This window comes from Ctenopharyngodon idella, chromosome 10 (assembly GCF_019924925.1).
Source record: "Ctenopharyngodon idella isolate HZGC_01 chromosome 10, HZGC01, whole genome shotgun sequence".
NCBI lineage: Eukaryota > Metazoa > Chordata > Actinopteri > Cypriniformes > Xenocyprididae > Ctenopharyngodon > Ctenopharyngodon idella.
In genome coordinates this window covers 12,803,606-12,825,357 of record NC_067229.1, presented here as the reverse complement: position 1 = coordinate 12,825,357, position 21,752 = coordinate 12,803,606, and the positions used below count along the sequence as shown (strand labels likewise).

Sequence of the window (21,752 nt, the reverse complement as noted above, 5' to 3'; positions counted from 1 at the left end):
AATAATGTTAGAATAAGGTGAACGTTAGAATAACGTTATAATAATGTTAGGAGAATGTTAGCATTACGTTATAGGAATGTTAAAATAACGTTAGGGGAACATTAGAATTACGTTATAGGAACGTTAGAATAACATTAGGGGAATGTTATAATAACGATAGGGGAATGTTAGAATAACGTTAGGAGAACGTTAGCATTACGTTATAGGAATGTTAAAATAACGTTAGTTTTTGGTTTGTAGAACGTTATTCTAACGTTCTATGTCCATTTAGAAAACTTTCCTGGCTAACCAAAAACAAACCGTAAAAAAAAAATTAAGACAGCACAAAAAACGCAAATTCCAGTATAGAATATGCCATTTTTGCAAGATAAAAGATGGGTATCTGTTGGATTTTTGCATTAAATGAATTAGAAATGTCTCCTGATATAAAAGTGATCATTGCTTGAAGTGAAAAGTTAATGAAAAATTAGTAAAATTGATAATAGAGTCCATGGACATGACATGTACCCCTAATTATAGAATGACTCGCTCTGCTCCGCGCCAGTGGACACGCACACGTGACGCGCGTCTGGAGAAAGAAGGCTTGTTTGAGATGCGCCTAGCCTCGCCTGAAATGTGGGCGGCTGCAGTTAGGGGAGGAGTGAAAAAAGTGCAGACAAGACGGACAGTTCTCTGTTCTCGTAGGCCTACTGATCATTTATCAATAATGTTATTTATTGATAGATAGATTATAGATTACACTTTGTATATTACACTGACTTTAACGAAAACTACTGTTTTACAGAACGTGCAATGCCTACTGTGTTCACGCCTTTTACACGGTTTTGACCAGCGGATGTCACTAGCGTGCCACGCATGCTTTGAAGTAATACGAGAAAGTTTCTAATTATTATGAGAAACTAAGTCATTATTATGAGAAAAGGTCATAATTACGAGAAAGTTTCTCATTATTATGATTTACAGAATCATATTTTTTACTCAAGTGTGGCAGTTAACTGCGCACAAGAAAGTCTCCTCAAAACTCCGCCCACACGCCACTTGATTGACACGCCTCATTTGAATTTGCTTTATCATTTGCATTGTCAGTTTGAGAATTTGATTTATCATTTGATTTATCATCTGTTTGAGCATTTCATTTATTATTTGCGATGTCCGTTTGAGCATTTGATTTGCCATTTTCGATGTTTATTTTGAGCATTTGTTTTATGATTTGAGCATTGAATTATAGATTTAGTTATGACAGGTTTATACTGGGTTGATAATGAAAATTAAAAATCAAATACAAATTAGTTTTAATTTGATTTTTGATACAGTTCATGCTTCCCCGAATGAGGAAATGAAATTGCATTTGAGATTTATCGTTTGAGCAGCTGTTTTGAAACTTTTATTTATTATTTGATCTTTTTAAGCATTTGAATTTTCATTTTAATTTTGTTAGGAAAATACTTCCATAATTGTTTTCGCAGCCAGGTAGAATCCACTCATTCACACGATCGAGAATTTCACGTGAGGGCGAAAGAATTCTCAAACTTCGCAAAAGAAGTCTCGCGAAATTCCACGAAAAAAAACACACAAAAAAAACCCTGCTTGGTTTGAAAGATAGGCTAATATTATTTTAAAATTTAAAGCTTTTTTGTGAAAAGTATGCTACCTTTTTATAATTTATTTTATTTTGTTGTTGTTGCCGAGTTTTATAATTTTCTGTCTAATGTAGTGGCATTAAAAGTGTCACTGTATGATTATAAGCTGATTTTAATCGTTCAGCCTACATTCAGCGCTGAATTAGACCGACAGCGTTGTTAACGCCGGTTAAATGTCGCCGATGCCCCACCCTATGTACACAGCACGCTTTCAAATAAACCCGATAATAAATATCCATTTAAACCGCTGTCATTCGCTATCATACGCGTTAATACGCGCGTAAAGCAGGCGTTCTGGGCGCGTTAACAGTCGAGTAAGTGAACACGCGTCGTCAGGTGCTGCAGCGTCCATAAACGCCCACCTAGAACAGCACCAGACGAGAGCTGCGCTTACATCCGAGGTGAGCATCTCCATCATATGCCATTAATTGACGGGTGCTTGTCATTTATGGATGTTTGTCGGTGAATGTCGTCAAGATGCCGTTATTGTCTCAATGAAAATTGTGAATGAGCTCGTGTGTTTACTGTACGTGGTCAAAATAGCGTCCTCTGATTATGCAATGATATTTGTGCTTGTGAATGGTAAAAGCTGAAAAATATCACTTGTATTTGGACCTGTTATGTTGACTCTGTGATGCTTTAACTATGTTCTTGCCAAACAAGCCACTGTAAAACGAGATGAAGGCGCAAAATTATGCATTGGCATATGCATCATTCAAGATTTGTTTTGATGATACATAGACCACACATACAGCTGGTGTACCTGTTTTTTAACACACACACACACACACACACATATATATATATATATATATATATATACATATATATAATGTATGTGTGTATATATAGCCTATACATTGTGCTTATTAAAATTTATTTTATTTATTAAATGTTATTACATTAATTAGCCTACAATTTTAATATATTTATTTTATTTGTAGTAGATGCTACTGCATCTCAGTAACAGGGCTGATAGCAGTCTATTCTTGGCTAACATTAAACCTGTATTTATACTCTTGTCCGTGTTCACAGATGGCAAAAGCAGACCAGCGCTTTGGGCAGAGAGATGGATCTGATCAGAACTTTGACTACATGTTCAAACTCCTGATCATTGGCAACAGCAGTGTAGGAAAAACCAGCTTTTTATTCAGATATGCAGATGACTCCTTTAGCAACTCTTTTGTCAGCACAGTCGGCATCGACTTTAAGGTGAAGACAGTTTACAGGAATGACAAGAGAGTGAAGCTCCAGATATGGGTGAGTGCTGGAGCAGGTTTATTGGTGTAATTGAATCCCTAATAATGCATGAATCATGCAATATGTGAATGAAAATTATGATATTTTTAGACCCAGATTGTTTGTTGTTCTGATGTGATTGGCTGACATCATTAAACTCAAACTGCATCCAGCTGTATCATGTGAATTGCACATCCTCTTCCCTCCACATTCACCTTCCACCAGCCTGTGATTGAGAGCCATCTTTTTCTGGAGGAAAAGAAAGCAAGCGCCTTCTTTTTTCCCCCCCATATGCATCATCGATGCTGGTTGTCATGGAAGCAGCACTCCATACTGCTCCCTGGCAGAGAGAGATCCTCATAGCCAATTAAAGCGGCCCCTGAGGGTAAGAGGGGTGGGCAGAGAGTTTGAAAGCACACGAGTGCCGGAGTGACAAGTATGACACAGCCACAATTTGTGATAATTCATAATCTGGGCTCATTGATCGCAAGGTGTTTAAAAATAGGCTCTCATTCAAAACAGCTGCAGGGAAACTGGTGCCAAGTGAAACAAAACAAAATGGGCTTTAAATAATCATGGGTCCAAAATAGAGAAATTACAACATTTCACTAAACCTTTCATTTAGTTTGTCCTCCACATGTTTAGTATCTATTGCATTCATGGAGCATTGAAGGTCATGATACGTCACACTGTTATAAATAAAAGTCCCACCAAGGTTTATATTGCATCTCAGAATTGGAAAAGTAAAAAATAATAAAATAATAATTTAAGATTAACTTACAATTTATATTTATATATACAGTATATATTTGTATGTATACATATTTTTTTTGTTATTTTTTATATTTTTAAAATAATAAATGGATAAAAAATAATATATAAAAAAACAAAAGTTAGTACTTTTGTATAGTTTAATATAGGTTAAATACAATTTAAAACTGAATAAAAATAATAAATTGAGATTAGTTTATAATGAGATAATTGTAGTAATTTTTACATTTTTCTGAATAAATGAAAAATAATGAAAATAATTGGAAGGAATAAAAAATAAATTAGTTTATAGTTTATTTATTATATTTTAGCCTTTTTCTTTATTTTTATGTAAAAAAATAAAACTACCCTAGCAAAAAAAAAAAAAAAAAAAACCAGCGAAAATTGAGTGATGACGGGAAATAATGGGGAAAAGAGGGAATGTGTTCAGGCTTCAAACCTGCATCTCCTGCATGAGCATCACAGCTCAATGTGTAGTTTGTTGTGTGCTAGTCTCAGCCTCAGACGTCACGCCCGCAGACCGGTGGCTGAACGTCTGATGCATATGGCACACTTATCTGGAAACACTTCAGGAGTTTCGAAGTCGTCATCTGGTTGGTTGAATTCTACAGGATGTCCGGGAGACGCGTGTTGCGTTCTTTAACAGTCCGCCCGGAAATAAATGCCGTGACAATGAGCGCTTACCAGGATCAACTAAACGCTGGATTTTTAAAAGTATGTGAAGTTCGTGGCTCCATTGTTGCAGTAAACTTGCACAATGTTCTTGAATGAATAATTTATTAGATGCACGCCGGTCTGTTATTGTAGGGACATCGACTTTACATTTTCGTGCCCCTAAACATGACTCGGAACCAAATAAACTGTGATTGGTTGCGTTACATGTCAGTCAAACATTATTTTGGGCGGTCCTTGGCCAATAAAAGCTGTGTTAGAGTCCAGACCTTCTGCTGTCAGTCTGAAGATCTGGCTACGCGAGACTAGTTGTGTGCTAACCAATACACAAGTCAGGTATTCCAAAAAGCAAGATTAAAGGTTAGTTCACCTAAAAATAACATTTCTGTCATTAATTACTCACCCTCATGTCGTCCCAAACTCTTAAGACCTTTGTTCATCTTCGGAACATAAATTAAGATATTTTTGATGAAATCCAAGTGTTTCTGAACCACACATAGGCAGCAACGTCATTGCACCTTTTGAGGTCCAGAGAGGTATTAAAGACATCATTAAAATGGTCAACGTGACTACAGTGGTTCAATCTTAATGTTATGAAGCTTAAAGGAACACTCCACTTTTTTTGAAAATAAGCTAATTTTCCAACTCCCCTAGAGTTAAACAGTTGAGTTTTACCGTTTTCAAATCCATTCAGCCGATCTCCGGGTCTGGCGGTAGCACTTTTAGCATAGCTTAGCATAGTTCATTGAATCTGATTAGACCGTTAGCATCTCCCTCAAAAATGACCAAAGAGTTTTGATATTTTTCCTATATTTTTCCTATATTTTGCGCAATGATATTACACAGCGTCTCTCACAAATGTCTCCATGGTTGCAAGGCACTCTCCCTGTGCAAGCAGGGGGTCACAGGTGCTGCGTAATATCATTGCGCCTGCTGCACCCATGGTACGGCAGCAAAGTTCCTTGATTATTACACCAGAATGAGAGTATAGTTCCTAGCCATATCGGCCTAGAAAATCAAAACTTTTCATTTTCCGTCGGTCTTAGTACACAATGTAACTACAGAAGAGAAGTTTTAAATAGGAAAAATATCGAAACTCTTTGGTCATTTTTGAGCGAGGTGCTAACGGTCTAATCAGATTCAATGATTTATGCTAAGCTATGCTAAAAGTGCTACCGCCAGACCCGGAGATCGGCTGAATGGATTCGAAAACGGTAAAACTCAACTGTTTAACTCTAGGGGAGTTGGAAAATGAGCCTATGTTCCTTTAAAGAATACTATTTGTCAAAATAAATAAATAAATAAATAAATAAAAGTAACAACTTTATTCAACAATTTGAACTGTTGTCATATGCAGTTGACATAGTGAATGCAGTGTAGGCTTCCATGTTTATGTCTGAACTCAGGCTCAGTATTGGCCGGCTCCCGCGTCAGCATCACAAAACGTATTCTCATCGTTTCATAACATTAAGGTTGAACCACTGTAGTCACGTTGACTATTTAATGATGTCTTTAATACCTTTTTGGACCTCAAAAGGCAATGACGTTGCTGCCTACGGTATGTGTGGTTCAGATACCCTTGGATTTCATAAAAAATATCTTAATTTGTGTTCCGAAGATAAACGAATGTCTTGGGACGACATGAGGGTGAGTAATTAATGACATAATATTTCATTTTTGGGTGAACTAACCCTTTAACTTACCAGCACATATACCCTGAACTCTCGGTTGATTAACCCAAACCTTGCTTACTCGAGGTATGCAGGTTCCAAAACTGCTGTCTGAAGTAAGTTCAGTCAACCTGAGTATGAAATTTAATTGTGACCACACAAAGACGTTCTCAACCAAGCACAGAATTCATGAGTCACAATGGAAACAGACGCTAAGAAGAACTTCTTTTTTCTTCTTTTGTTTAATGATGATTTACATTCTTAGTGCATATCGCCAGCTAGTGTGTGGTTTTGTAATCTTTTTTAAACTTATCTTTTAATCTTTCTTTAATCAGTTTTTTATTACTTTGAACAAGAATTAACTCCGGAGCAGGTTACGTTCAGAGAGTAAGTTGCTATGGCTACTTACATACCCTGAAAGTTACCTCCATTTTTGGAACTGAAAGTTGAGGTTATTCGCTTACTGTGAATAAACTTACCCGGTTATGTCTCACAACCTGCTTTCTGGAATAACCTCCAGGGCTCAGACAAAATAATTTTTTTTTTAACGCACATTTAACATATTGAGATGCGACACAATTTAAGGGTGTTGTGGGTGGATGCCAGGCCGTTGCTATGTGTTGCTACATGATATTCTGGTCTCTAAAAGGCCTTTCACACAAAGTACCCTAAGGATAACTATGATGATAGCTATAACGATGAAGTTTGTTCTAATTCTATGAGAATTTGAGACCTTCTTCTACAAGAAGTACACACCACAACTATAATGATAATGACACTGAGTAGCAATAATACTGAAATCCCCTTCAGAATGATATTTTTTTCCAGTTGATGAATACTAAAAACATGGACAACTAATCAGAATCCACCTGTCTTTAAAGAGCTTGAGCATTTAAAGTGGCAGACGACAGAAGTGTTATCGTCCATTGGTGTGAATGCTAATATTGTTATAGTTATCTTTACAGCTATCGTTCTTTGTGTGAATGGCCTTAAATCTATTTGTATTTTTCCAAAGCATGTCATGATATTCCTAATAAATAAGTCTGTGATTTTCTGTGTTGTCTTTAGGATACAGCTGGACAGGAGCGGTATAGAACTATTACTACAGCTTACTATAGAGGAGCCATGGGCTTCATACTTATGTACGACATCACAAATGAAGAGTCCTTCAATGCAGTGCAGGACTGGTGAGCAGTTTTACTCCGGAATTCATAGGTTTTTGTCCATAATGCACTGATAAAGTTGCTATAAATGACTATTTCCTTTCAGGGCAACACAGATTAAGACCTATTCGTGGGATAACGCTCAGGTGATATTAGTGGGGAACAAATGTGACATGGATGAGGAGAGGGTGGTGCCTTTGGAGAAGGGGAAACACTTGGCCGACCAGTTAGGTAAGTTATGTGCCCAATTTTTAAAGGGGACCTATTATGCCCTTTTTCAAATCTTGATTTTGATTTTGGGTCTCCTAGAATATGTTTTCATGCTGGAATGTTCCAAAAAACATTCTTTTTCACATATTTTACATTGTTGCAACACCTCTTTTCCCAGTCTGTCAGTAATGCTCTGTTTAGTTCTTGTCCCTCCTTCCGAAAAGCATAGTGTGCTCTGATTGGTCAACTGGACCAATGTGTTGTGATTGGTCAACTGCTTTGAGCATGTTTGGGGAAATGTCACGCCCCTTACCTTAACCTCAAGTTTCAACACAGTCCTCGCCCCCTTAATTTTGCGTATGCCTTGGGCGGGAATTATTTAAATGAGGAATATTGTGACATGTTTGTTCCCTGAAGAAAACTCAAACGATCGAGGTGTTTCAGGTTGATCTGAAACTGTGCGCACTGATACAGAGAATAACTCCCGCTGGATTGACTTGTGCTCTGTAACTTTGCTGACCTTTTCATGCTCAAACAGCAACATTACACACTAAAGAAAATTGAAAATGTAAAAAAAAGCATAATAGGACCCCTCTAATCTGATTCATTGGGATTCAATCAGATTTTTTGTATTTTGATTCTTTCTCGCAGGATTTGAGTACTACGAAGCCAGCGCCAAGGAGAACATCAACGTCAGACAAGTATTTGAGCGCTTAGTCGACATAATCTGCGTGAAGATGTCTGAGAGAGTCGATACGGATCCATCCATAGTCACCGGTGCCAAAACCACCCGGCTAACCGATAAGCCGCCCCAGCTACCTCAGAATTGTTGCTGATTTCTGTCTCTACTTATATGCCAACCTATCAGCAGCGGATCCGATGTTGTTTGGTTTAACGTTCTGTTGTATGCCGATCGGAACCGACCTGGGGTGCTTTTCCTGTGCAACAACGTCACTCACTGCTTAACCTCCATAGTATGAAGCATCATTGGAGAAATTAACTAGTTAGTCACAACTGTTTCCCGAAATCATTGCAACATAGTCACACTTTTGTTGTTTGAACCACGTTGGATCAACAATATAGGAAATGTAGTTAAAGACAATACACAGGTTGTGGAGAAATAACTTCTGCTAAGTAACTGATTCAAGATCACTTTTGATGTGAGATTCATTTTTTTAAATCACATTAACATGCAGTTTTCAATCAGTCAGGAATTTTCCCACAACGTAATTTATCTCCGAGATGCTAAACATGGCATCTGAGGACTACTTAAATTTTTATCTTCATTTTACTTTTTTTTTGTTTGATTCATCCAAGATTCCCTTACGCATTTAAGACATACGCACTCTTCTAAAACAGTGCTAAAATACATAGAATAAAATGAATAAAATTTCACACTAACAATAAACTACACTTCAAACCACAGGTCGAGAGCTGTAGTTATAACCTCACAAGGTTTCGACGCTGTTTGCGTATGTTCATTGAAACTATGGTTTCACGAAACACCGAATCGTTGAACTATGTTGGTAACGAAGGAACTTGTGACTATAGTTAGCTAACGATTGCTTTCGGGAAATGCACCCCTGTTCGTTTGTAGCTGTCAAACACGTGAAGTAGTTCAGTAATAATAGTACACTTCTAACCTAATCAGTCCATAGGAAACTTAACGCAGGGACTAGATCAAAGCACAAAACTACTACTTGGCTCTCAGAACTTCAGTGTTCACTGCCAAAACTAGATTTAAAACACAATCTGTTGTGGCACAATCTCGCTAATCTTATGAATTATACTGTATATTTAGTGTAGTACTTTAATGGAGGTAAAATGGTGGATAATCTGTTAAAAGGCACACAAATAAACTCAGACTTTTGCAAAATGGCCATTATGCAAAATTGAGTTTTCAGGGTGGTTTCAATGCTCTGATCTGATTGGATCAGAAGCAGATGCACATTGTATTTTGGACTCCATCTATTAACTGCTGGCACAGTACGTGTTTTGAGAATATAAGCACTTGTTTAAGCTATCTTCATGTTGAGAGAAAAAAATGTGATGTTTAGTAAATTCATAATTAGATACGCAAAATAAAATTCATGTCTTGCACAAAAATATGACATTAAATTCATGTTAAGCTTAGTATTGTCAGAAACCACATGTAACAGTTGTGTGTAATAATAGACTAAACACAATCAGCACATTAGTCAGGCGACATTCGGTTTGTTACGAAAGATATTATTCTTCTTCGCTCAAATCCTCGAGCAGAAAGTCGAGATTTATTGTGAACTCGTGCCAGGATGTGTTTATATTTCAGAAACTTGTAGCAAATCCTTGTGGGTTCGTGTATGTATAATCTACCTTGGTTTTTTATCAAGTGACGTATGGGTGTTTTATGTAACTATAGTCGAAATTATTCCAAATGAGATATTTTTAATTCAGATGTTATAGGCTACTTTTTTGTTTCCTGAGTAGATATTTATTTTTATGCTGCTGGAATATATAGTTGTACCTTTGCTGTCAGTGTATTTTGATTTGTAGACAATTTGCACTGGGGCGTACAGTGATTGTACAGTTGTGAATGTTACTTTTAGATGCAATTTGTAACAATAAAAGCACAAATCACATATAATAATGATAATATGTATGCAAGTGTCTGTCATTAATGCTGATGGCCAGTATAATGAGGATACTATAGCAAATAGACTATATATGATAGCAAACAAAAATTGCTGAAGTGAAATGAAAACTTATTTGAAACTATATTTACTCAAAATTCACAAAAGAAAAACTTGAATTATCCTTATTCTTCACATGCATAAAGTTCAGTGTTAAAAAAGAAACAACCTTAATTCATGGTCTTATATTAAACAATGAATACTTGTTCATCTGTAGCAGTGTTATTTTAGTATTATTTATATAGTACTAATATAGTATTTATTAATATTGAATTGCATTGCATTTTTATATTTTAATTTTAGTTAGTTTTAATAATAATTTGTGCTTTTGTCATTTTTATTAGTTTTTATATTTCTATATAGCCTTTTTTTTCAGTTTCAATTTTAGTATTTCTAGTACTAAAATTTAAGTTTTTCATCTTATATTTCTTATATTTTATTTTAATTCCGCTTTATTTCTATTTCCGAAAATTATTTTTAGGTTTAGTTTTTGTTTTAGTTAACAATAACAGTTCTGATCTGTAGGGTTAAATGAGAACCAGATCAACCTGTTCCATTTGTCACAGCGCCGGTTGGCTCGACCAATCACATTGGCTCTTGTTTTTTATCCCACGCTGTATCAGCCAATGAGATTTTAGTGTATTAGATGTGCTCATTGCTCAACATGAGCGTTAACGGCGTAACATCCGTAATCCATTCATCAACAGAAAGGAAGGTATGTTATTTAAATATGCAGAAGTTTAATTATTAAAAAAGGTTTGTTTGTGTGTGTGTGGTGTTATCTTATCGCAAGTCCTGGAATGGTTTAGTAACTGCTGGAGTTTTAACGTAAAGTTTGTTCATGACAGCTGTCAATCATGTTAAATCTAGTGTACGTCAGTGCTTGAACACTAATGTTTGGTTTGTTATACGCAGAGTGTTTGAGTCAAAATGCCCCAAACAAATAAGGCTAAAACTTCCAGTGGATCTGCCTGTGAAGTGTCCGCTCCAGAAACCGGAGAACCTCCGCCAGCTCGAACAGAACCACGAGTCTCCCAGCCTGGAACTGACGGTGTCGGAGAGTCTGATCAAAGTGACCCGATAATAATCAAATCACCAAGCGACCCGAAAAAATACAGGTAACGAGACATTTTAAGCTCTGTAATAAAAAATAGCATTATAATAACAACAACAACAACAACAACAACAATAATGTGTGTGTATATATATGGAATAATATAGGCCTAATAATAACAACAACTATCATATTAATGCTATCAGTTTTTATATGAATAATTATTATGATGATAATACATTTATTAAATATGTTGTTATTGTTCACATATACATAGTATTAATAATAATAATAAACCATATTTGAATACATTTGAATACATTTTATAATGTAAATGTTTATTTTTGATATTAGTTTGTATTTCATTTATATTTAATTATATTATCAAATATATATTTAAAAATAAAAGTATACATTTAAAATGATTATTGTTATTATTAATTTAATAATTCAATAATATTAATAATTTGATAATACGAGTATTATATTATTTTATTTATATTTAAAGAATATTAAATAAAATTAATTTTGTAAATAATTATTTTATTTATATGAAATTATATTATCAAGTGTACATTTAAAAATAAAATTATGAAATTGTTAAAATCTTTTGTCATTTTCTTTTTACCTTTTTATTATTAATAAAACATCAATTAAATGTTATAAAGTAAATTATTATTTTATTAGTTTGATTTATTTTTTTAATTCATATTGAAAATAAAATGATAAATATTAAATTATTAAAATGTATGAAGTAAAATGTAAAATATTATTTTGTTATAATTAGTTCTTATTTCATTTGTTTTATATTATCAAATGTTTTTTTTTTTTAATTCATTACAAAAACCTTTTTATTTTATTATTTTAATAATAAATAAATGCTTTCTAATTCACACATATTTATTTTTGAATGCTTTTTCTTTTCTGATAAGAAGTAATTAAACCTTTTCCAGGTACATTGAGCTGAGGAATGGACTCAAAGCACTGCTCATATCAGACCTCACCCAATCAGAGAGTAGCAAAGAGCCAGCTGACGAAGAACAGGAAGATCCCAGTGAGGAAGAGAATGGTGACACTGAGGGTGCTGATGAGGACGGGAATGACGTGAATAAATGCAGTGAAGAGAGGAAGAAGAATTGCCGTTCAGAGAAGCAGGTGACTGTCAGTTCTTTACAGTTACTTCATTTTTCAGTATATAATACAAAATATCTTATATATTCTCTCAGTCCGCAGCTGCGCTCTGTATCAGCGTGGGAAGCTTCAGTGACCCTGCGGATCTACCTGGTCTCGCCCATTTCCTCGAACACAGTGCGGTGATTGACAGCAAGCGTTCATTTATTTTCTTTTTACCTTTTTATTTTCTTTTTATTCACATTATTTATTTTCCAGTGGTCTTCATGGGCAGTGAGAAGTACCCGGACGAAAATGGCTTTGATGCTTTCCTGAAAAAACACGGAGGAAGTGACAACGCTTCCACGGACTGCGAGCGGACCATCTTCCAATTTGATGTTCAGAAGAAATACTTCAAAGAAGCACTGGATCGGTGAACTAAATATTAATTATCAATCACATTTTTATTTATTTTAGGGTGAACTGCCCCTTTAAAAATATACACTTGCATTATTTGTCCACAGATGGGCACAGTTTTTCATCTGCCCCCTGATGAGTCCTGATGCAGTTGACAGGGAGGTGGAAGCCGTAGACAGCGGTCAGTAAAAACATGTCACAAAAACTGCGCTGTCGACGCTAACTAAAGTTAATGAATGTAATGAAGCTAAATTCTCTTTAACCTGTCAACAGAGTACCAGATGGCCCAACCATTAGACTCTACCCGCAAAGAGATGCTGTTTGGAAGTCTAGCAAAAGCCAGTCATCCGATGAGCAAGTTCTTCTGGGGTCAGTCACATGTTCATAATGTTCTGAGATTATGCCAAACAAAAGAATGATGCTCATGATATTTGTTCATCCCTTGATCTTTCACCAGGAAATGCTCAAACACTAAAAAACGAACCCAGAGAGAAGAATATCAACACTTATGAGCGTCTGAGAGAGTTCTGGAGGAGGTATTACTCTGCACATTACATGACGCTCGCTGTGCAGTCCAGAGGTAATGAGAATAAATCTTTTGTCTCTGAATTAATAAACAGTACCAACCTCATATTCAAATCACGAGTCTAATTTTGGACACTTTATCCTCATAGAGACACTTGATACCCTGGAAGAATGGGTGCGAGAGATCTTTATTAATATCCCAAACAAGTACGTTCGCTAAACAGTCACATTTCTTGGCATTTATGTCACCCAGGATTTATTTTAATGTCATTATTTTCATTTTTTTCCCCATAGTGGCCAGCCACGGGCGGATTTTTCAGACCTTCAGGATCCATTTGATACCCCAGATTTCAACAAGCTTTACCGAGGTAGTGTTGGATTTCAGTTGGATTGTATAGATTATGTAATATATATATATATATATATATATATATATATATATATATTATTGTTTTTATTAATATTATCAATCTATAGTAATAATTAATATGACAATAATAATGATTTAGAAATATATTAAATTATAATATATTATTGTTATTAAAAAAGATTTAATACATCTGATAAAGTAAAAGTTTATTTTGTTATTATTAGTTTTTTTTTTTTTTTTGAAAATTAAAATAAATTATTGTATTACTATTAAAATAATAGTATTATTGTTGTTTTTTGTTGTTGTTATTGTTTTTTTATTTATTATTATTGTTATTATTATAAGTTGTAGTAGTAGTAAAAGCATATTGATATACATTTTAAAAAATAAATAATTTTTTGTTATTATTTTATATGTATTTAATGATTTTATCAAAGGTATATTTGGAAATAAAATTACATTTTAATTATAAATTATTGTTTTTTTGTTATTTTTTTATTTTGTTATTTTAATAACATTAAGAAGTGAAATATATTAAAAGCATATTTGAATGCATTTAGTACATAATTTTAATATAAATTATCTTAATTTTATTACATTTAGATTTTTTTTACAAATATTTACAAGTAAGAATTATTGTTATATTAAATTATATAAATATATTATCAGAAATATTAAAATATTATATTGTATGATTATTATATTATATTATAGTTTTATAAATATAATTTCTAAAACTAAATAAAATTTTAAGAACTATTTTTAATACAATAACATTTAAATATAATGATATATTTATATAAATTGTATTTAAATAATAAAATTAAACAGAATTTATTTTAATCACTTAGGTTTAATTTTATGCTATTGAATTATTAAACAACATACTGAATATCATTATTTATGATTCAGTGCCTCTTGTGTTGGTGAATTGAAATGAACTTTTGGAAGCTTTCATAACTATATGTGGCATTTACAGTGGTGCCAGTGAGAAAGATTCATGCGCTCACCATCAGCTGGGCTCTTCCACCTCAGGGCAAACATTACAGGTCAGTAACACATCCTGACAGCTGTCAAAATCTATCCACCATGTGAAAGTGTCTTACCCTGCTGAGGCCAAGACAGTGACGTATACTCTGCTTAAGAGACGAGCATGAGATTCTGGTGGCCACCAGGCAAGACAACATGACACAATAGTACAAGTTTGCATTTAGCTTATGGCAATAAAGAGTGTTTGTGTTTGTACATGTTGGGCTGTAGAGTGAAACCGCTGCATTACATTTCCTGGCTGATTGGTCATGAAGGAGCTGGAAGTGTGCTGTCTTTACTCAGAAAGAAGTGAGTTAGACTTTCTGTTCATACTTTTATCATTAAATCAGTTTGAATGAAATGAGAATCAAATGAAATGCTCTGCATCTGAAGATGCTGGGCTATGGGTCTGTTTGCAGGAAACAGTGAGACGGGTTTCGATCAGAACACCACCTACTCTATCTTCAGCGTTTCAATCACCCTGAGCGACGAGGGCTTCCAGAACTTCTTCCAGGTCTGAAAATCTCTTCATGTTGGCTCAATTAAGTCCTCAGTTGTTTTTATGTGGTGTGATTCCTTTTATTCCTCATTATATCTATATATCTCATTATATATATATGTGGTTGTAGGTCATTCATACAGTCTTCCAGTATCTGAAGATGCTTCAGTCCATTGGACCTCAGCAGAGGTGGGCAGCAGATCATTGAAACCTTCTTTTTTTAGTTTCGATAATGTCCTTCAATCCTTTTGAAACAAAAACCTCAATGTTCTCTTGGTTATGTGATTTCTCAGGATCTATGAGGAAATCCAAAAGATTGAAGCCAATGAGTTTCACTATCAGGAGCAGGTGACCTGTTTTGCCTTAATTCTCTTGAGTGAAATCATCTAAATTCATAGATAGAACAGTCGCAGGCCTTCAACTCTCATATTTATGTTTTTTTGTACCAGACGGAAACAATTGAGTTTGTGGCGAACATTTGTGAGAACATGCAACTTTTCCCCAAAGAGGACTTCCTGTGTGGAGACCAGCTTATGATTGAATACAACCCAGAGGCATGGCATTGTCTTTTGGACAAAACTTACAATGCTAAATATTTTATGACCGTTGTTCTGATGTTTAATCTGATATATCTGTCGTTGAAGGTCATCGCAGCTCCTTTGACACTCTTGACCCCAATGACAGCCAACATATTACTGATGTCACCCAAACATGATGGTCTCTGTCCGCTAAAGGAGAAGTGGTTTGGGACGCAGTACAGTATTGAAGGTAAACCTCAACAATAGATCCGGGAAAGGTTTGGCTTTATTTTTAGGGATGCACAGATGTTAATATTCTGGCAGATACTGTTGGCTGAAATAAATTAAATATAATACACTGAAAAATAAACTTGTACAAAGATATTCTCACAGAATAAATATAATCTCAAATAATGCAGAATAAAAAAAGTTGACTGCTTTTTATATTCATTAGATATGATATAATAGAAGTAGAGTAATAAAATCCTGGCTGATAATTTTATCAACCAATAAATGGCCACTTTCACTATATTATTTTGTTTAAATAAAAAATAAAACATAAAAAAATTGTCATTTTGGATGGATGGATGGATGGATGGTGGATGGATGGATGGATGGATAGTGAATGGATTGATGGAAGGATGGATGGTGGATGGATGGATGGTGAATGGATAGTGGATGATGGATGAATGGTGGATGGATAGTGGATGGATGGATGGATGGATGGATGGTGGATGTATAGTGAATGGATAATGGATGGATGGTGAATGGATTGTGGGTGGATGGATGGATGGATGGATGGATGGATAATGGATGTTGGACGGATAGATAGATAACCGATATGGTACTGATATATATCACGCATTTTTGACTTAATAATCATAAAGTGTTATACCTATACAGATATTCCACAAGATTACCGTGACCTATGGGCTGGAGATTTCCCGCTGAACCCTGACCTTCACCTCCCAGCTGAGAACAAGTTTATAGGTCAGTTCCCATTCCATTCACTGGCTGTTCATTCCTTTCTTTGCAGCAGTTTTCACTTCTGTATCCACGTCTGTTCTTACCCATCCACAGCCACGGATTTCACCCTCAAAACATCAGGCTGCCCTGACTCGGATTTCCCAGTCAAAATAATCGACAACGAGAGAGGCTGCCTTTGGTTCAGAAAGGACAACAAGTTTAAGATACCCAAAGGTACCTTGATCATGTGTAACCCAATGAAAAATCCAATGAAACCCAAAGTGAAATCCATAATTATGTCATTGTGTCTGTATTTTCTGATAGCTTACGCACGCTTCCAGCTGCTCACTCCATTCATACAGGAGTCTCCTAAAAAGTAAGTTGTTCCTCAACAAATGTTATTCATAATTCTCTTCCAATCCCTTCCTGCTTGCTTTCTACTGTAAAAAGGCAAGACATCTTTGGAGACCTGCCACATTTTACATGAACACTATGAATTGTCTTTTTCCTCTGCTAGTCTGGTCCTCTTTGATCTTTTCGTGAATATTCTGGCTCATAATCTGGCGGAGCCGGCATACGATGCTGATGTGGCTCAGCTGGAGTATAAGTTGATTCCTGGAGACCACGGCCTGTTCATCAGACTCAAAGGATTCAACCACAAACTGCCTGTGAGTTGAATAGTGTCTTTGATTCTTTTTGAATTCATTTGAACAAACTAATTCTGCCAGTTTTGTTAATTCTTTAGTTGCTTCTGAACCTGATCGTAGACCATCTGGCTGACTTCAGCACCACTCCAGAAGTGTTTAGTATGTTCATTGAGCAGCTGAAGAAAACCTATTACATCATCCTTATTAAGCCAGATCGACTTGGAAAGTGGGTAACCGCAGATCTCAAACGACCAGCGATCTGTGTTTGCATCATTAGATGCAGATGAAGTCTGACTTTCTATGTTTCAGAGATGTTCGACTGCAGATCCTGGAGCACTATCGCTGGTCTGTGATGCAGAAGTATGAAGCCATTATGGCGGACCTCAGTGTGGCTGATCTCATGGACTTTGCAAATCACTTCAAGGCCGAGTTATACATAGAAGGACTCATACAAGGAAACTTAACAAGCGCCGTGAGTCTTGTGACTATTTATGTCATTTTGAGCAAGTATTAACTCTATAATCACTCATTTTTATATCATTTTTGCACAAACAGGAATCCAAGGAATTTCTGCAGTATTTTATAGAGTAAGTTGCCTTCTTTTTATATTTGTTAAATGTAAATATAGAAGAAGTAGAATGTAGTTTAACAGTTTTATGTTATATAATATTGAGGTAATGTGTTACATGTAATGCGCGTTACGTTATCAGGTTACTTTCTAGATATAAAATAACAAAATGAAATCACTCTTAATTTATTCAGTATAATTACAAAAAGTACTACTTACAAATAGTTAATTTTATATATTTTATAAAGTTATTTTTTGTTAATAATGTTAAAGTAGTGTGTTACATGTAATGTGCATTACATCATCAGTTTACTTTTGGGAAGTAAAATAAAATCACTTATTTTATTTTATTCAATTTAATTTAATTTAATTACAAAAAGTACTACTTTCAAAAGTTAATTTTATAAAATTATTTTTTGTTAATAATGTTGAGTTAGCATGTTACATGTAATTCGCATTACGTTATCAGGTTACTTTTTGGAAGTAAAATAACAAAATAAAATCACTTTTTGTTTTAATCAATTTACTTACAAAAAGTACCACTTAAAGTTAATTTGATATATTTTATAAAATAATTTTTTTGTTAATAATGTTGAGGTAGTGTTACATGTAATCTTACGTTATCAGGTTACTTTTTGGAAGAAAAAAAAAACAAAATAAAATCACTTTTTTATTCAATTTACTTACAAAAATTACTACTTACAAAAGTCAATTTGATATATTTTATAAAAAAAAATTTTTTTGTTAATTTTGAGGTAGCGTGTTACATGTAATCTGCTTTACATTATCAGGTTACTTTTTGGAAGTAAAATGTAACTATAATTTATTTAGATAAATATCTAAATAAAACAAAAAATTACTGCTTATTTATTCACTTTAATTAGAAAAAGTTCTACTTAGAAAAAGTGTATAAATTTAAATTATATATTTAAGAATCAGATTATGGGGGATGAGGTGCAGAAGGAAGTGCAAAAAAAAAAAAAAGAACTGCTGGGTTAGTTACATGTAGAATTTATAGAATAATATCTTTTTTAATTAAGTAACACTTTTTAAATGTATTTAATTTATTTACTGAAAAAATAAAACATCCTGGTGTTTAACAGCAAACTCCAGTATAAACCTCCTCCAGCTGCACCTCCTGTCCTGTTTAGAGTGGTGGAGTTACCACAGACGCACCACTTATGTAAAGTCCAGTCCCTCAACAGAGCAGACGCTAACTCAGAAGTCACAGTATATTATCAGGTACAGGTCCATGTGACTATATTTTAGATCTTTTGAAATTCTTTCATAGCTTTATGTAAGGAATATACCAAAATTTTGCACTTAACATTGTTTTTTTTTTTAGACAGGACTGAAGAACTTGCGAGAACATACACTGATGGAGCTGCTTGTGGTGAGTTTGGTTGTCACTTAAACTGAAAGTATTTTTATTGTCCATCTTTTCTTTTTCTTTTTTTAATACCTAAATGCACTTGTTTTTTTTGTGTGTGTGTTTGCCAGATGCACATGGAAGAACCTTGCTTTGATTTCCTGAGGACAAAGGAAACTCTAGGGTCAGTTATAAAGCGACGTCCTTCAGACTGTCTTTCAATGTCTAAATGTTTCTGCTTCAACGGATCTTATTTGACTCTTCCTTCAGGTATCAGGTGTATCCCATCTGCAGAAACACCTCCGGTGTCCTTGGCTTTTCAGTGACTGTCGAGACTCAGGCGACCAAGTTCAGGCAAGGTTTATGTGGAAAACTAGATGTTTAACCAGTCCATTTTCTCTGTGAATATCAATAACATATTCTTTTTGCCATGTACTCTCATAGCACTGACTTTGTGGAAGGTAAAATTGAAGCTTTTCTAGTCAGCTTTGGGGAGAAGATGATTAACTTATCGGACGAGGCTTTTCAAACTCAAGTGAGCGCTCTGATCAAACTGAAGGAGTGTGAAGACATGCAACTCGGGGACGAAGTGGACAGGAACTGGTTTGAAGTGGTCACGCAGCAGTATGTTTTTGAGAGGATCAATAAAGAAGTGAGAAATCAGTCCATATATTCTTTTTCTTTAATGTTATAAATGCTAGTTTATTGTTCATAGATTCTTCTTTAAAGGTACAGGATATATATACTGGTACCATAGCGGTTGCTGTCCAGCATTACAGATTATCATATTAACCCATACTGGATAATTGGTCATGCTAATTTCCTCTATTTTTTTTTTTTTTTTTTTTTTTTAATTTAATTTATCTTTGCCATCACTTAAAGTTAATCTTTAAAAACACTAATAATTTAATAACACTTATAAATGTAATCTAGCAAATCTCAAAATGTATATTGTTTTTCATACTGTACATTATAATGTGATGCCTAAATTCACTTGTAGCATTGAAAATGACTGATTTTAGTTTTCAATGTTTTGTTTTATTTATTTGGTATAAAGTTATATAAAAATATAAAAACCTAAAAACTGAAAAAATAAATAAAGCTATATACAAATATAAAAAAAATATAAAAACTGAAATAAATAAATTAATTAAAGCTATATCGAAATATAAAATCCCAAAAAACTAATTGAAAAAAATGACAAAAGCACATAACAAAATTACTAAGTTAAACTAAAATTAAAATAAACTGAAAATAAAAAGATTTATTTGTGCCTCAACAACCAATTTTTGTTAGTTTATTTATTTATTTATTTTATATATTTAGACCACATCGCCATCATTTTTTTTTTTTTTTGCCATTTATTTATTTTAAATATTCAATCCACATTTTTATTTTTTAGGTAGTCTTTATTTATTTATTAATGCCTTAATTTTTGTAGCAAATAAAATGACTCATTTTAGTTTTTATTGTTTTATTTATTTAAACAAAGTTATATAGAATTTTAAAACTGGCCATTTATTGGTTGTCAGATATAACATTGTCAATAGTAATATATAAAAGCCTACATTTTTATGTCGGTGCATTTCTATTCCTATTCTTTATTCTGCATTATTTAAGATGATTTTTATTCTGTGAGAATATCACATCACATTGTTACTCTACCCAACAGATTGAAGTCCTGAAAGAGGTCACCAAAGAGGAACTGGTATCTTTTTTCATGGAGCACAGGCACGCAAACAGTAGAAAACTAAGTATACATGTATGTTATTTATTTGTTTCTATTGTAATCTATTATAAACAGGCCTTTTGAATTTTTAAAGGGTCATTGAGATGGTAGAAAATGGTCATTATAAATGAAACCACAACTATTTTTGGTGCATCAGACAGGAAACTGTTGATCATGTTAACATCTACCAAATGACTCTATGATCTGTGCAGGTGGTTGGATTCGGAGAGAAAGAGAAGGAAACCCACGGAGATGATCAATCCTGTTCTGCCTCAGAGACTCAGGATGCAGAAACAAAGACTTCCTCATATGGGAACGTGTCGAAGCTGATCTTCCTCCCTGCTTCACCCGTCCTCGCCAAAGCCACCGTGATAACAGACATCCGCACATTCACGTCTTCCCTCAGTCTACACCCCTATCATAAAATTCCTCCAGTAGACTGAAGTGCGCTCAGAGTGACCTACATTGAAGAGCCATGGCTACCTCTCTATGAAAACTGTGGAAAAACACTTTGTCTGTCATAATCGATTACGTTAAATATAAGTGGGTATTGCATTTAATCAAGTGACACCTAAGAACTCTGTTGTTGGAGTAATCCAGTTTTTCCATGTATATTAGAGGACAAAAAAAAAAAAAAAAATCTAAATAGCATATACACGTGTTAGGTGATCAGGGATAAATATATGTGCATATCATTAAAATGTATAGACTGAATATAACAGATTTTATTTAAAGATGAGTGGTTGCTTGAAGACTTTTTTAAAGTAAGAATGTATTTCAACTGGAACTCTCCTTGTGAATAAAAATAGATGTGGACACAAAGCCTTATGTCATATTTGGATGGTATGGTATTTAGTATGTTTCAACTGTCTAACAATTAAATATTCATTTTAATAATAAAAAAAATTGAACTAATA

General features: G+C 34.1%; 2 protein-coding genes across 3 annotated transcripts; both read left to right on the top strand.

Annotated features, from left to right (window-relative positions):
- The first annotated feature begins 1,763 nt into the window (after positions 1-1,763).
- On the top strand, positions 1,764-9,997 carry rab3b (RAB3B, member RAS oncogene family). The gene is made up of 5 exons (XM_051910503.1): positions 1,764-2,041; positions 2,676-2,900; positions 7,061-7,179; positions 7,262-7,386; positions 8,017-9,997. The coding sequence occupies exons 2-5, from the start codon at positions 2,676-2,678 to the stop codon at positions 8,199-8,201; spliced, it is 654 nt and encodes a 217-aa protein (XP_051766463.1). The 5' UTR covers positions 1,764-2,041; the 3' UTR covers positions 8,202-9,997.
- A 626-nt stretch (positions 9,998-10,623) lies between these two features.
- On the top strand, positions 10,624-21,657 carry nrd1b (nardilysin b (N-arginine dibasic convertase)). 2 transcript variants are annotated; one of them, XM_051910501.1, is made up of 31 exons: positions 10,624-10,749; positions 10,950-11,152; positions 12,042-12,243; positions 12,315-12,396; positions 12,478-12,631; positions 12,723-12,796; positions 12,889-12,984; positions 13,073-13,195; positions 13,290-13,347; positions 13,435-13,508; positions 14,490-14,559; positions 14,771-14,848; positions 14,933-15,053; positions 15,169-15,227; positions 15,332-15,386; positions 15,488-15,592; positions 15,683-15,806; positions 16,460-16,546; positions 16,637-16,756; positions 16,847-16,898; positions 17,040-17,190; positions 17,268-17,395; positions 17,479-17,641; positions 17,725-17,756; positions 18,841-18,979; positions 19,083-19,130; positions 19,238-19,290; positions 19,377-19,460; positions 19,551-19,758; positions 20,779-20,868; positions 21,048-21,657. In XM_051910501.1, exons 2-31 carry the CDS (start codon positions 10,965-10,967, stop codon positions 21,276-21,278), a joined length of 3,249 nt encoding a protein of 1,082 aa, XP_051766461.1. In that variant the 5' UTR covers positions 10,624-10,749; positions 10,950-10,964; the 3' UTR covers positions 21,279-21,657. The 2 variants fall into 2 exon arrangements, with proteins under 2 accessions (XP_051766461.1, XP_051766462.1); XM_051910502.1 differs by lacking the exons at positions 10,624-10,749; positions 10,950-11,152 and having other exon boundaries at positions 12,111-12,243; positions 12,315-12,401.
- The last annotated feature ends 95 nt before the right edge of the window (positions 21,658-21,752 follow it).